The sequence below is a fragment of the Castor canadensis genome, chromosome 1, assembly GCF_047511655.1.
Source record: "Castor canadensis chromosome 1, mCasCan1.hap1v2, whole genome shotgun sequence".
In the NCBI taxonomy this organism is placed as follows: Eukaryota; Metazoa; Chordata; class Mammalia; order Rodentia; family Castoridae; genus Castor; species Castor canadensis.
The window spans coordinates 165798274-165813756 of record NC_133386.1 but is presented as its reverse complement, the minus strand read 5'-3'; the positions used below and the strand labels follow the sequence as shown (position 1 = coordinate 165813756).

At 32.8% G+C, this 15483-nt stretch overlaps 1 protein-coding gene across 3 annotated transcripts in view; it reads left to right on the top strand.

Annotated features, from left to right (window-relative positions):
- The window catches only part of Kif18a (kinesin family member 18A), an 84041-nt gene that overhangs the window by 27239 nt on the left and 41319 nt on the right, over positions 1-15483 (top strand). For all 3 annotated transcript variants that reach the window (XM_074043271.1, XM_074043260.1, XM_074043251.1), the window contains 3 exons: positions 3443-3607; positions 7735-7856; positions 11061-11293. In XM_074043271.1, the coding sequence (XP_073899372.1) occupies positions 3443-3607; positions 7735-7856; positions 11061-11293 (520 nt within the window). The remainder of the gene's footprint in view (positions 1-3442; positions 3608-7734; positions 7857-11060; positions 11294-15483) is intronic.

Sequence of the window (15483 nt, the reverse complement as noted above, 5' to 3'; positions counted from 1 at the left end):
ACAGTTAATAAGCTCAATCTATTTAATCCCAACCAATTTACATCATTGTTATTTTACTCTGTCTTAATTCCTCCAATGAATTTTTAATGTAATGTCCAGAAAGATTAAGACAAAGTAGTGGTTTGACTGGTTTCTTTAATTTTTTGTTTCAATTTTTATTATTTATTATTAACCTCTTTTTAGTCCAGTTGCCTTTTATGATTTCTTGCTTTGGGTTTATTTTAGCCTACATCTTACCAGTTTTTAACTATTCATGGTGCTTTTCCACTTGAGCCGTGCCCCCAGCCCTTTTTTTTGCTTTAATTATATTTCGGATAGGATCTCGTGTTTTGTTCAAGTCCATTCTTGGACTACAATCCTTCTGTTTACACTTCCTGCCTAACTGGAAATGCAGGCATGTACCATCACACTAGTTTATTCCTTGACATGGAGTCTCACTAACTTTTTGCCTGGGCAGTCTTCAAACATCCATCCTATTTCTGCCCTCCGAGTAGCTGGAATTACAGGTTTGATCCACCGTGTCCAGAGCTTAAAGCTAGGTAAGCAATGGAGATAAAAGCCTTTTAATCAGGCGTGGCTGCACATACCTGTAATCCCAACACTCAGGAGGCAGAAGCAGGAGATTCATAAGTTGAGGCCTACCTGAGCTACACAGTGAGAACAAAACACAAACACGAATTTAAGCTATTGGCTATAGCTAAGCCATTGAGAAATATAGGAAGAAAAATAGACTGAGTTCTATTTTGTTTTGTTTTTACACAGAAGTGTCAAACTATAGTCTTAATAAATTGGTTTCTAAAGCAAAGGATTTTATAAGTTTTGGACTGTCTGCAAAAGAGGTTTATCAGAAGTAGTGACAGAATTTCATAACATTGATTCAGCTACAAATAGGTCTGAAGTATGAATGCTAAAATTAGTATTGAGGTAAAAATCTCCTGGGCAGTTTTATGGCCACATAAAGATAATTTGTAAAAATTATTCTTAATTTAAAAATATATGATTTTACCATATTAGCAGTTCTTTTACACACAGCAATAATAATCATATCTAAAAATTTAAAACTATGTTATCTCTCAGAATTTTTGTGGTGTTCTGAATTTTATTGATGAAATATATAAAGCTATTTTCAAGCCTTAATGGGAAACATTTCATTTTATGTCAAGGTCTAATTTGTATACTTAAGAATGTATCCCCAAACAACACTTATTTAATATTCCTTAACAATGGTTCAGTGGGAGTACGTACACCTATGGAAAATGTCCCCATAGAGTATCATCACAGAAAATACATTTGATGGACATAAAATGTAAAAAGTCAACAACTTTTTGAGCTTTCATTTACGTTCTGCTATTAAATAGTGCTGCATTCACATCCACATATCATTTCTTGTCCTGGTTTCTAGAATCCCCATAACATTTGCAAATGTTAAAATAAAAATAATTCATTTTAGCTGCCTACATTCAAACAGGGACAATGTATGCATCTGCATTTTTCAGATGAGGTGACTGAGACCCACTGAGATTGACTTGCCTGACTTTTCACAACTGCTCAATAGCAGAAGAACATCAAATAGGTCATATTTTCTCATCTCCTCTTTCTGTTATTGCAGTCTCTAAACTTTATGTTTCAGGACCCCTTTCCACCATTAAAAATTACTTAGGACTTCAAAGACCTTTTGTTTATGTAGATTCCATCTACCAATATTGCTATTAGGAATTAAAAATGAGATTTACAAAAATATATTTGTTCATTTGTTTACAAGTAGCTCCTTACTTGATAACATAAAATATGAAAGATAGCTAAGTATGTTTTTTAAAACAAAAAAATAAAAATAAGTAGTGAGAAGAGTAGTTTTATTTTAAAATTTTGAAAATGTCTATACCTGGCTATTCATATCAGCTGTATCCTCCTATCTGCTTCTTTGTTACTCTGTTGCAATATAACACATCATTTTTCCTCTGGAAAACTTTTACTATGCAGTGATAGGTGAATAAGAATTAAAGTGGCTAATAATTCTTAATGTTATTATGAAAACAGTTTTGACCATATGACCCCCGTGAAAGGATCTCGGGCATCTTTAAAGATTGCAGACTTCTTTTTCTGCATAGACCACACTTGGAGAACTTTAACATTATAAGAGTCTATCACATTTTCCTCCAGTTTAGCGGTTACATTTGTTTTGTCTGTCTTCATCTTTGTTTAAGCAGTTTGTTTTGTTTTGTTAAAGTTTTACCCAGACAAAGAGTGATTGGGATATAATTAATTTGGGAAATCACAATAAAAACTCAAGAACCTTGATGAGAGTGATAATGCCTATCTATCATTTTTCCTTGATCATTTGAGTCTAGCCTGAGGTGCAATCTGCTTCTCCCTGACCCTTATATTTCCTATTTAGGGAAGGTAAAGTAAAACATGGATATCTAGGATTTGGTGATAAGTTATTGTCAGCTACCTTTGCCTGGCCCTTCATTTAGTATCCTTCGTGTTGATGGATGTTTTTGTTATATGCCTGCAAGTGTTAATAATACATATTTTATAAAAAGTTCGCAAGTTTGAATTTATTACTGAAGGAGTCGTCTACCAATTTCAAGTCTAATTCTTGCTCTTTATTTTTTCATTCTCTGCTTTCCATACCAGCTGCAAGTGCTTTTTCTAATCTGTGGGGATTTATTGTTTCAGACACACCCATCATGTCTGATAAATTATTGAATTCAATATATTTTGGCAAATTGCCCACAGAGGTCAAGCTGTTCTGACCCATAGTTACCGTGATAGAGTGCAAGACCCTTTGGGTAAGAGACAAACCAAAAGACTAGTTTCATTCTCAATTTGTGCAAATATAAAACACCAAATATAGTGATAGTATCCATTAATGGACCTGAACCCAAACATAGGCAAGATCAGATGACAAGCACTCTGATGTAAGCTCTCTTTTCTATCATTTGTATCAACCAATTTAAAGTCTTATAGGCAAAGCCAGAACAAAAGAACACTTTATTTATTCATATCTTTCAAACTGGAGAAAAGAGAAGTACAGGTTATACATTTGCTTTTATTTTGACTTTGGGTAAGGAAATTGTGGAATTTATCAAACCTTATATGAACTTTACAAATGCAGCACAATGAAAGGATGTATTTTAGCATATACACACACACATACACACAAAAAAAAATTATAGTCTTTGATATGGCCACTGTATTTCTTAAAGCCATAAACTCTTAACATGTAATGTTATAAAAATAACTCATAATTCAATTTCCTATTTTCCTACAAGCACTAGTATTGTGGGGTTTCAAAGGGGAAGTTGCTTTAAATACAAAAGCAGAGCCTAAATTAATAGACTACACTAACATACTTAGACAAAAATACACTATTTTGCTATGATCATGTACATCAAATATCACAAAAATCAAGTATACTATTAAATGAATTGTGTTGCAGGCCACTTGCAAGCGAGATCATAGACTTGCAATGTTGAAGACACGTCGATACTACCTGGAGAAAAAAAGGGAGGAGGAGCTGAAGCAATTTGATGAAAATACTAATTGGCTTCATCGGGTGGAAAACGAAATCGGACTCTTAGGTGAAAATGGTCATATTCCAAAGGTACAGATATGTTTGCATATTCAGTAAAACTGAGCTCTTTAAACTTCTTCTTATTGTGTAAATACCTTTCATAAAACAAATATTCCCCTATTTCTCTAAGATTTAATTGACTAGTTTTACTGTTTGTAACTGAATATACCATTTTGCTCACTAATTACCTACTAGATTTTCCTTCTTTATTTTCAGACAAGAAAATTGCTTTAAATGTTGTTATTCTTAAGCAATTCATCCTTTTATGTGGTAGCTCTTAAAATAATTTTCTTTCAGCCTACTTGAGGATTTATCATGTAGGTAAGGTTTATTTTAAATCTTGATATTTTGTGCAAAAACAGTTTTAAATGTGGTTACTGCTAATTACATGGACCATGTGTATTTGTGCATGCGTGTGTGTGTGTGTGTATGTTTGAATATATTCCATGTTATAATGTCAAAACTTTATAAGTATAGTGATGATTAATGACTGTTCTGCAACAATATTAGAAATAGTATTATTTTAATGCCTTAGCCAGTTTTGGCTACATTTTACTCCCTTAAAAGTAAGCCTTTGGATATCTAATATATTGCAGTTATGCTTGTCAGTTCATGATTTTAATATTACTTTGTCATCTCTAGTCTCAAGTTTATACCTAGACCAGAAGAAGAGGTTGAACAGTAAGGAAAGATGTCTATACAGGAAGAGCAAAGACTTTTCTAGGCATTCCTAAGTCTATTGGCTAGAATTGTCACATGGTTCTCCATAGGTACAGGAGTCTTTAGAATAATCTTGTTGGTGGCATGCCTAGTCATTTAAGTTTCCTAAAGCCCTTTTATTGATACAGTGTTAAGAATATCTATCTTATAATGAAAATAAAGTACTTTATTCATCCTAATATGACTATAATGACTTAAAAGTAGTAAGCCAAAAAAGATACTGTTTCATTAACGATCTGTAATGGAGATTGTCTGCTTAGGCAAGGTGATTTCTGTAATTCTATATTAGATCTAATTCTTCTAAAACTAAGATTCATCTTAGAATGTAACAAACTTCACTAACTCCTATTACCTGTAAGTATACTAAAACAATGTTCTGGATAAAAAGTTTTCCAACTCTGCCTAAATGAGTGTTTCTCATTCAATATACAAAATTTGATTTTCTAGGCTACCTAACAGATATTGAATGGTCACAGTATTTATTGGTTTATTTCCCCTTTTATATGATTATTTGGAGAGTGTTATTCTAAAGATTAACACATTTTAAGGTATTAAAATTAAAAGTATTTTGGTTAAATTTTGACCTTATTTGAAAATAACTACCAAAGGTTCTTTAGTTTTCTTTATATTATTTCTTACAGTTATAATATTCTTATAGATTATTTAGTGCATCTATTGGCCAAGAACTTCATGAAAGTTTAAAATTTTTGTGTGTAGTATAAAACAAAATTTGCCATTTTAGCCATTTTGTGTACATTTCAATGGCATTAAGTACATTAATAGAAAATTTAGCATGTATTTGTAGCTTTCAAACGATTACTTTCACTTCCCAAGAGCATAACTTAATTTACATTGTGCTTATATTACAAGTTAATATGCTTGTACCTGGAATCAACATCCTAATTTATAGCTCAACCCCAACTACAGAAGTACTTAAGAACTTAAAAAAAACAGAGAAGTCAATGGTAAAAATTTACTACTTTGTCTTTGCTATCCCATATTTATTATAAGCCTCCAATTTTGAAAACTATATATATTTTTTTAATTTCTGCTTTTTTTGTCTACGTAGTAGTGTTTAAAAAGTTAAAGTTTTTCAATATAGTCATATCTATCTTTTCCAACAATATGTCTTCTTGATCTCTCTTAAGCAGAATGTTTGTATACCTGAATATGAATCTACATTTGATTTTTGTCTGTTTTTTATGTATTTTATCATATTAACTCTAAAAAAAGATAAAATTAAAACTGTTTCTATTCCCACCACTCAAATCCTACCCTCAGCTATTTTTTTATACGTCGTGTCACAGTTGAAATAATTATCTGGTTATAAGCCAGTATTTCCTACATAAACAAACTGAACTATAACTTTATTAAGGTCCTACAACTCTGGACAGCTCAGTGCTGCTGAGTTTGAAATTGGGGCTATTTTATCAATATCCTCCTGCATTACCTACTTTGTAACTACTTCTCTAATCCTCGCTGCCACTACCCTAATTTTGACTTCTACCCTGCATTATTGGACTGCTACATATATTCTTTCTGCTTCTGCTCATGTTCCATGGCAGCCCTGACCATATCCTTCTTCAGTGCCTTCTCCTTAGTATAAACTCTCTATCCTAATACTTCCCAAGTTTTATACTGTCATTATACTATATACTTCAGGCATTACTAACCCACTTGTAGTTCTCAGAATTGGCTATGCTTTTCCAATCAGACTCAGTCATTAGTGTGTTAAGACAAGAACAGATTCAAATTGTAAGGTTATTTTTCCAAAGATGACAAACTACCCAAGACTTCTTATTGATTAAGAAGAGTGATCCAAAAAGATAAAGGAAATAAATTATCAAAGATGTTTGTGAAGGAAAGATGTCTTTTAAGGAAAAGAGATAGAAAACATTCTTGGCAAACACATTTACACTGTTATATGAGTTTCTATCTGGAAAGGAATATACAGGTCATCTGATCCAGCTCTTAAATTTTAGTCAAGTAAATTGATCTCCATAAAGGCCATATATTTGATTTAAGTTGACAGTTTGTTTCAAGGTTAAGCCTGTCCCTAAAAATCAAATGACTCATAGGCCAGTGCTCTAAGCTTACCATCTTGGGTCCATAAAGAGTTTTGGGGTTTTTTTCCTAAAATATATGCTATATTCTTGAAGTACAAAGATGAAAAGAAAAACAAGAACTGTTACAGAATCAGTATTCAACTGTGAATTAGAAAGGAGTAATGAAAAGTTAAAACAGATTAGCACAGTATTTTCTAGAAGGAGGTTTCCAGGCATGGCTTTCTTGCTCATGGGATTACAGGCTTGGCTTATCAAAATAACCCCGAAACAAAAAATAAATAAAATCACTTTCTCATTATACTACCTGATATTTTCCTGAGTAGAGATGCTGAAAATGCTCTTGGACCTCTGAGCTGATATTTCCTGTACTTAAAGTTTAGTAGGCTTCAGGAAAGATGAGTACCATTAGCTGACAGATTAAAGGACACCTGAACCTATGCAGATGAAGACTTCTTCACTAGGCATGGTGACTCTGGCCTATAATCCTACTTACTTGGCAGGCAGAGATCAGGAGGATTATGTATCAAGGCCAGCCCTGGCAAAAAGTTTGTAAGGCCCCATCTCCACCAGTGGCTGGGTACAGTGGAGCACACCTGTCAATCCAAGCTAAGTGGGGAAGCATGAGTAGGAAAATCGCAGCTAAGCACATCCCAGACATAAAAGAGACCCTATCTCAAAAATAACCAACCCAAAAAGGGCTGAAAGAGTGGCTCAAATGGTAAAGCATCTTCCTATTAAGTAGGAGACATTAAATTCAACTCCCAGTACCACCAAAAAGGAAAATGGGACTTGTACAAAAGACTTCATGCTTTTTTGGGGGCAGGGGAAGGAGGGAGAATTGTATAACAAGCAACTCCAAGCACTGTACACTATGGCTTTGCCACTGACCTAATTTGACCATAGTTCCTTCCAAGGTAAACCTTACATTCTAGTATAGACAGACACTATTAATAGATGAAATCGTTACTAACCAATAAAGTGACAGTATTGAGGGATAGAGGCTATCAATCTTTGAAAATAATGCTCAGGAAAAGCCTCCTTCAGGAAGTGACATTTAAGCAAAAATTGACCGTATTAATGTATTTTCACAATATTACAAACAATTTAGACAGACTAAGAAGCTATTGTCATAATAAAATTTCTTCTGAATTCCTAAATTCAGTTGTTTCTGAGAAAATTTGAAACCTTATCTTACTAGTAAGTTATAAACTATACACAAAACTTTCATTTTCCAAATGCTATCTAAACATTTCATATCTAAAAAAGAAAGCTATTGATATTGGTATAAAACAAGTTTTATTAAATGTATTTAAATATTATCTTAATATCTTAAAAAAGAATCTAAGACATATTTTGCATGATTTTCCTTAGGAACTCAATAAAGATCTTCACTGTCACCATCTACAACTCCAGAATAAAGATTTAAGAGCACAGATTAGATATATGATGGACCTAGCTTGTCTTCAAGAACAGCAGTACAAGCAGACTGAGGCGTAAGTACACGTATTAATGTATTCTAAAATTTGTAAAAGGCTATATCTAATGTGCCCAAGGAATAGAAGTCCAGGAAATTGAGTTTTATCTGGTATGGGTACATTCATTGTCTGCCAGCAACAGAAAACGTGGCAGTAAGAGAACACTGAGAGAATATAAAGGATGTGGTTCTTTCCCTGCAACTAATTTGTTACAGCACTTTATACGTTTGTAAACCACCTTTCTTTAAAAACTTACTGGTTTTGCTTAATACATGTAACACAATAAAAATTCCAAAAGTACTTGTCTAGTAAAGCTGTTGCTATTAACACCAACTGAATTTTTAAGTGCATAATTGTTAATTATTTATAATTCCAGAATGATTTTTTGCTTTTATTAGAATAAAGCTACTAAACATCAGGTATCCTGATTCTTATGTAATGATCTTTTATGCTGTCTCTACTAGCTCAGTAGTAACATGTTAGTCATTTAATTTTTAAAACATGATAGTAAAAAAAAAAAAAGTATGACTTAATCTTTTTTTGTCACCTTGGATAAATCAGTTAACTTCTTAGGCATCACTTCCATGATCAATAAAAATGAGAAATTCATTTTTCTAAGGGCTTTCTGCCACTCTTAAAATCTGCTTGCATTGTACTAGTGTTCTCAAATCTCTGGTAACTAATTTTCTGTACTGTGAATTTATCAAAAGCTACTACCTAGGAAGCACAGGCCCAGTGCCACCAAAAAAAAAGCTATTTATAACAAGAAGAAAAAGAAAATAAAAACTTCAGAGAGTATCCTTCTGTGCAGGGAAGCTCAAACTAATCTCCCCGTACTTTCTGTCTCTAATAGAATAAACATTAGTCATTTGCAAACTCAAACCACATGCAAGAGCTAAAGTATTCAAAGAAACATTCGTTTAGCTATGCTGTATTTGCTGTATTGGACATATAGATTAATATAGTTAAGATAAGCTTTGCTTTGTAAATAGGAAGATTCTGCCTCATGCACTGATTTAATAAATTGGTGAGGGAACATCACAGAGGCAGTGTGGCATAGAAAAAGCATGAGTTTTACAATCAGTCTTGAAATCTTTTTTCTTTTGACAATATAACCTTGATAAAATTATGTAACTTTGCTAAGCCTTGGTTTTCTTATATATAAAAATAGAGTGTAATACCAACATAATGTAGTACCTGTGCAGGAGTCCCTAAGACTACTTTTAGATTCAGTGATTTACTAGGACTTATAAGACACCTCATATATGTTCTTGTTTTTATATGTTCTACAAGTGTTCCAATTCCAGAAATCCAATTTGAGGGTCTACTTTAAAGGACCACTTCTGATATCAACTGTCTTACTCTGATTAAAATGGGCCCTGAGATAAGTTAAAAAAAAAAAAAGACACCTCATATAGTTGATAAGTAATAATATTTTAATGAGAGGATACAAAGTAAAAACAGAAAAGGGAAAATGTGCATCTGACAGTCTGGAGGGAACTGATCAAGTACAAAATTTAAGAATTTTGTTCCAGTGGAGACATAGGGTGGGCTTCATTTTAGCAAAACATTGTGTCAATACATGGGAGTTCTTCAAAGACTCAATGCATTGCGATTTTATTGGGAACATACCTTATAGGCACTCTCTGCCTAGCATACTAAAATTCCAGACTTTTCAAAGGGAAAGCAGGTACATTCAGCACATGCACATTGATTTGTAACTAGTTTGAATACAGTGAGCCATTCTTGTCATACCAGTTCTGAAAATGACAGTGACATTCTTAAAATGGAAAGCAAGTATGTCTTAGTAGTTTCAGGCCACTATGTTAACTTTTCACAGTACTATTGGCGAGAACTATAAGGATATATAGGTATGCCATGCTGTTGCCACTCACCATTCTACAGATCCTCAGTCTCTTCTTGGCACTCATTGTTTGAGCATTGTTCACTTCCTTTCTTATTCTATGTACTTATTGTGCTATATTGTATTGAGAATAATGACAAGGAAAAGCATTTGTCTGTCCATTTTCAGTATAGATGGCAATTGTTATAGATCTAACTGCATAGTCCATGAAGAAGACATGAGGTAAATGATGCTCAAATAAGGAATGGCAGAAAGAGACTAAAGGTCTCTGAAATGGTGGGAGGCTGCAGCAGAGTATATACATTACACATCCCTTCACTTGTGTGAATTTGGTATAGTGCTTGTCATATGCAAATTCAGGTTTTGATTTTTGGAACTTTATGGAGTTTGAGGGGTTTGGGGTTTGTTTTTAATATCTTCAATCCACCATGGGCTAAATCCATGGATATAAAACCTATAGATATGGAGGGCCAACTGTACTTGTGACCTACTTGACTCATATGGAGTACTTCCCACCCACTCCAACCAAGAACTAAAAAGCAACAGATTGTTGGTACTGCTAATCTAAATAGACTCCTAGGTAATCACTGAATCATTTGAAGATTATTTACATTGTTTGACTTCTTTCCTGATATAAAACTTAGGAACTATGGATTGAGTATATAAATTTACAACTGTTTTGCTACTTCATTTATTCCATGAATGCTTACATGCAGGTCTAATACATAAAAAGATGCCTTTAGTGCTGCTGTTGATTGTTGATGATATGGGAGATTTTGAGTCAGAGCCAAGACCCAGTGCCTTAAATATCTTATATATTCCTCATACCTAATATCCTTACCCAGAACTCTTCTTTAAACCACTTTCAATCCCATTCTAAAAGCCACATCGTCTTACATAGTATGTTAATGATTTATTTCAATCCCATGTTTAGTAACAACAATAGCAATATCTATGGTTTGTTAATCCAGTTATGTTTTACAAAAAACTTTTATATGTATTTAACTCATTTAGTCCTCAGAACAATGTCTTTATTATGTATAGTGGCTCCTTAGTTGTCTCCTACTTTATAGGAGAGAAACTTTAGTTTATGACTTCTCCAAAGTTATATAGAAGCATATGTATACTATCTAAGAATAGTCTAGTCTCATGGTTCCCAACCAAGCTTTTTTCCCCCCTGTACTTTATGGATTAAGCATGTGTTGAGATATTTGATTGAAATAACATTCTAATAGAAGAAATACACAGGAAATGATATTAGTGATATAATAATATTATGGGTATTATGCAAAAGAACTATAATAATATATTTCATACTTAGTACTTATCTCTCCTTTCTTGTCATCTTCTGTTCATAGAGTATTGAATACTTTACTTCCAGTCCTACGAAAACAGAATTGCACATTAAAAGAAGCTGGCCTGTCGAATACTGCTTTTGAGTCTGATTTCAAAGAAATTGAACACTTGGTAGAGAGAAAAAAAGTGGTGGTTTGGGCTGACCAAAGTATTGAACAGCCAAACCAAAATGATATACCAGGGATTTCAGTTCTGATGACCTTTCCACAACTTGGACCAATTCAGTCTATTAGTTGTAAGTACAGCTTTTGTTTTAAGTAAATAGTAACATTATTTCTAAAGAGATTCTTTATACTGCTATAGAATAGGGGTTTTTTGGTTGGTTGGTTGGTTTGTTTTGTTTTTGGTATTTTTTTTTTTGAAGACTTGGCTATTTGGTAAGAATTAACAAGGAAATTAGCTTCAAAGTCTTTTTAATTAACAAGTATTTCCCCAGGATTTAAGAGGAAATGTCCATTGATGTTCCAAGTAAATCTGGCTATACCCATTTTTTTGGGTGCAACAATTTTACTTCCCATCCTTCTTTAAATTTTAATCTCTATTAAAGACTGAAGCTTATAACTAGTAATATTATATTCAATAATATATGATAATCCATTCTTGATCAACTAACATGTAGAAGTACTATTTTTCTATTGGCAAGTCCCTTGCTAGCTCTCATTTTCTCTGAAAAGTGTGCATATAACATGTTAATTACAAATTAATATATAATCTTAGTTTAAAAAATTCAGATAGTGTATAACATAAAGTAAAATACTGTTTTTGACTCTCCTCAGAACCTCAATCTTAGGTCCTCCCTGTAGGATATTTAATGTTAGCAGTTTGGTTACCTTTGCACATGCTCTGTCTGTGTTTGTCTATGTGTATGTTATGTGTGTGAGATGCAAACACATTTTATTAGATATTCTAGCTTTTTGTTAGATTTCACATGATTGGTACAGCACATCATATATATTGGGCTGCAACTTTTTTCATTTATATAATTTTATTAGTTACATTTTCAGAATGTTTGCATGAAAAATTATCTCACTCTTTTTAAAGTTTGAGAATCCAGAGAATAAATGTACCATGATTTACTTAACATCCTCTTGTTAAATAAATCCAAGAATATACCTGTATGTATTAGTCAAACTTTGCCTTGCTGTTACTAACTACCTGAGAAAAACAATTTAAAGGGAGGCAGGATTTATTTTGACTTACAGTTTCAAAGGTTTCCATCTATGTTTGTTTGGCTCATGCATTTGAACAGAACATCATGGTGGCAGGAGCACTTCCTGTTAAACAGAAAGCACAGAGTGAAGAAGGCACTGGATTCTGAGTATAACCTGCAAAGGTCCACCCCCAGTGACTTGCTTCCTCCAAACAGACCCCACCTTCTACAGTTTCCACAACCTCCCAAAATAGTGCCATCAGCTGGAACCATGCATTTAACAGATAAACCTGTGCATGCGTAATGGATTCTGAAAAACTGACTTACTAACTGGGTTAGAGGACAGATAGGCTGGGGTTTTTTTGTTTTTAAATATATCCTGTACTTACAGTCTCCAAATTTTTTCCTATAAAAAATGAGCATCCTAATCCAAATATGTGAAATCTAGTATGCTTCAAAACCTGAAATTGTTTTGAGAGCTGACATGATACGAAAAAAGTTTTGGATTTTGGAACATTTTATATCTTCAGATTAGGGATGTTCAGGCAATAAAGTCTATGTGAATATTTGAAAATCCAAAAATATCTGAAACAGTTCTGATTCCAAAAATTTGGGATAGAGGATACCACAACCTGCTGTACATAGTGTTTATGAAACTTTGTGTGTTCATCTTTACTTAAACCCCAAAAAATAATAATACTGCTAATAACGTGTTCTTTTAAACTTTGTAACTCTAAGACTGCTAGTGGGATTATTACTTCTGTTCTATGTTCTTGTTTGAGTTAATGTGATTTTTAAAATATTTTTAGGTTTGGAGTTTTTTTGGGAGGTTTCCTTATTTTTTATAATGTGTTGTGCTCGATGTTCAGCATACAATAACACTGTTGGTTTCATGCTGCTTTTTTTATTTATCATATCTGAAAATCTAGCAACCCGAATGTGTCTTTCACCCCTTCCTTTTCAATGTTCCCAATGCCCCTGATCTTTCTTCTCACTTGTTCTGGCATCAACAAATATCTTCAAGGGGAAATTAGCCATAATTTCAGAAATTTTAAACCTCCAACTTTCTCCTTTTACCTGTAGTTCTTCACAGTTTTGTTAACAATTTATTGCGTTCAAACAGATGACTTTTTAATATTTTGTCCAAGTTTTTTAGTTACCTTCAGATGAGACTGGTATAAATTAGCTACATCTGTTTTACTGGTAGAAGTTCTCTATTTTTTTATTATAAAGTGATAGGGAAGTTGGATATATTCTTTTTAAAATCTCTCTTTTTCTCTCTCTCTCCCTGCCTTCTACCTCTTCCTCCCTCCATCCTTCCATCTATATTTTTTTCTTTAATAAAGCATTATTGTCATTAAACCCGACCTAATTGATATCTTTGGAAAGCAAAACTTACAAGATTATTTTCAGATTCTCATATTTTTGAGCCTAGTCCTGGTTCTTTCTTTATAATGTATTCAAGATGTTGGAGCGGAAATAGTATTTTAACACCAAGACCGAAATACTGACCACCTGCTATTTGATGGTCATTATTCCTTATTTTAAAAAACATATTTCACATACAGTATGACTGCATATAATATACTTGCCAACAATATAAAAGAAACATTTATTTGGCTCCTAATTCTTTTTCACGATATTTTCAAAAGGAAAGACTTAAAGTTATGTTGCATTTTATAAATACGTATTTTCTTTTGGAAACATATCAGAAGGTGGATTTAGTTTGCATGTTTTGTTCTTGGCTTACTAATTTTACTACTCAAACTATTTCATAGATTAACTCTTGGCTTAGTATGTCTTGTCCATGCATGAATTATGTGTGCTGTAGCTTATGAACAGAGAAGAATAACAGAAGGTACATAAGGCCACTTACAAACACAGTGTTCTTGGTCATAGACTATGGAAGGTCATAGAAGAAAGCACAAATGGTATACTTTGTTTACATTTCTAAGAACATGAAACAGTAACCAGATAATACCTGTTGCTAAACTTATACTATAAATTTTAGTCTTGGCAAATTTTAAAGGTAAAATTTACAAGATTTAAGTTAAGCAAAATTTGAATCAAATGTGTCTTAAACTTATGCATGTGTCACTGATGTTTACCATATATATATATATATATGTATATGTATATATATACACACACATATACACATACACTCATAAACAGACAGTATCAAGTGGTTTTGTTGTTAAATTTCAAAAATACTAAATGCTATGTGATTTGAATTTTTTCAGGTTCCTTAAGAGCTTTGAAATCAACTGCATTATTTTGATTTAAAGTGCTCGTGCGTGTGTGCGCACGCGCACACACACACACACACAGTGCTTTTAGAAGTCTGATGAGATTAACCATAATTAATTTAGTCTCTATCATTGGGCATTTAGGTTGTTTGATAAATTTTTATTATTGCAAATAATATTGCAGGGAACAAATGTGTGTACTCTGGTGTTTATGTCTGACCATTTTCTAGAAGTTGAATTTCTGGCTCAAGATACATGTACATATTTCATTTTATAATAAATATTGACAACTAACTACACTCCCCTATATAATTATACCAATTTTAAGTCCCACCAGCAGTATTAAAGAATGAGCTCCTTTAATCCTTATAGGCAAGTCCATACTTTTTATAATTGACTAGTGTATCTACTAAATCTTTTTCAGTCTGGGGTTCTTCTTTGTGTATGGTTTTTTTTGTGTGTATTTTGTTGTTGTTTTTGCTATTTATTTCTTAATTCTTTAACAATTTAACAGCTATTAATACTATTCTTTGTACCCTATTTACTAGCATATGTGAATTTTTTCACTTAAAGAGTCTCTTTTCTGTGAATTGCCTAGCCATTATTTCAACATTTTTCCAGTATAGTTGTCTATTGGGAAAATTGTTGCTTATTTACAAAAGCTTAAGTATAAGAATAGTTACTCATTCACTCAACAATACTGACCTTATACCATGTGCCAGGTGCTTACCCGATGCCAAGGAATATATTGCAAATTCTTGTACCTTCATGGACAAGACAACAAATCTTGTAAGTAAATCAAACAGAATCTTAGAAGGCAGCACATTCTATGTGAAAAAGAAGTCAAGGGAGTTTAGGAGTGAGAGATAGGAGGAAAGTTTGCTATTTTTAAATAGCATGGTCAGGGTACATCTCACTGATAAAACTTGAAGGAATTCACTGATTTAACCAAATGGATATCTGGGAAAAAAATCTTTTTCATGTAGAGGAAATAAGCAGTGCAAAATCTCTTAACACAGGAATTTC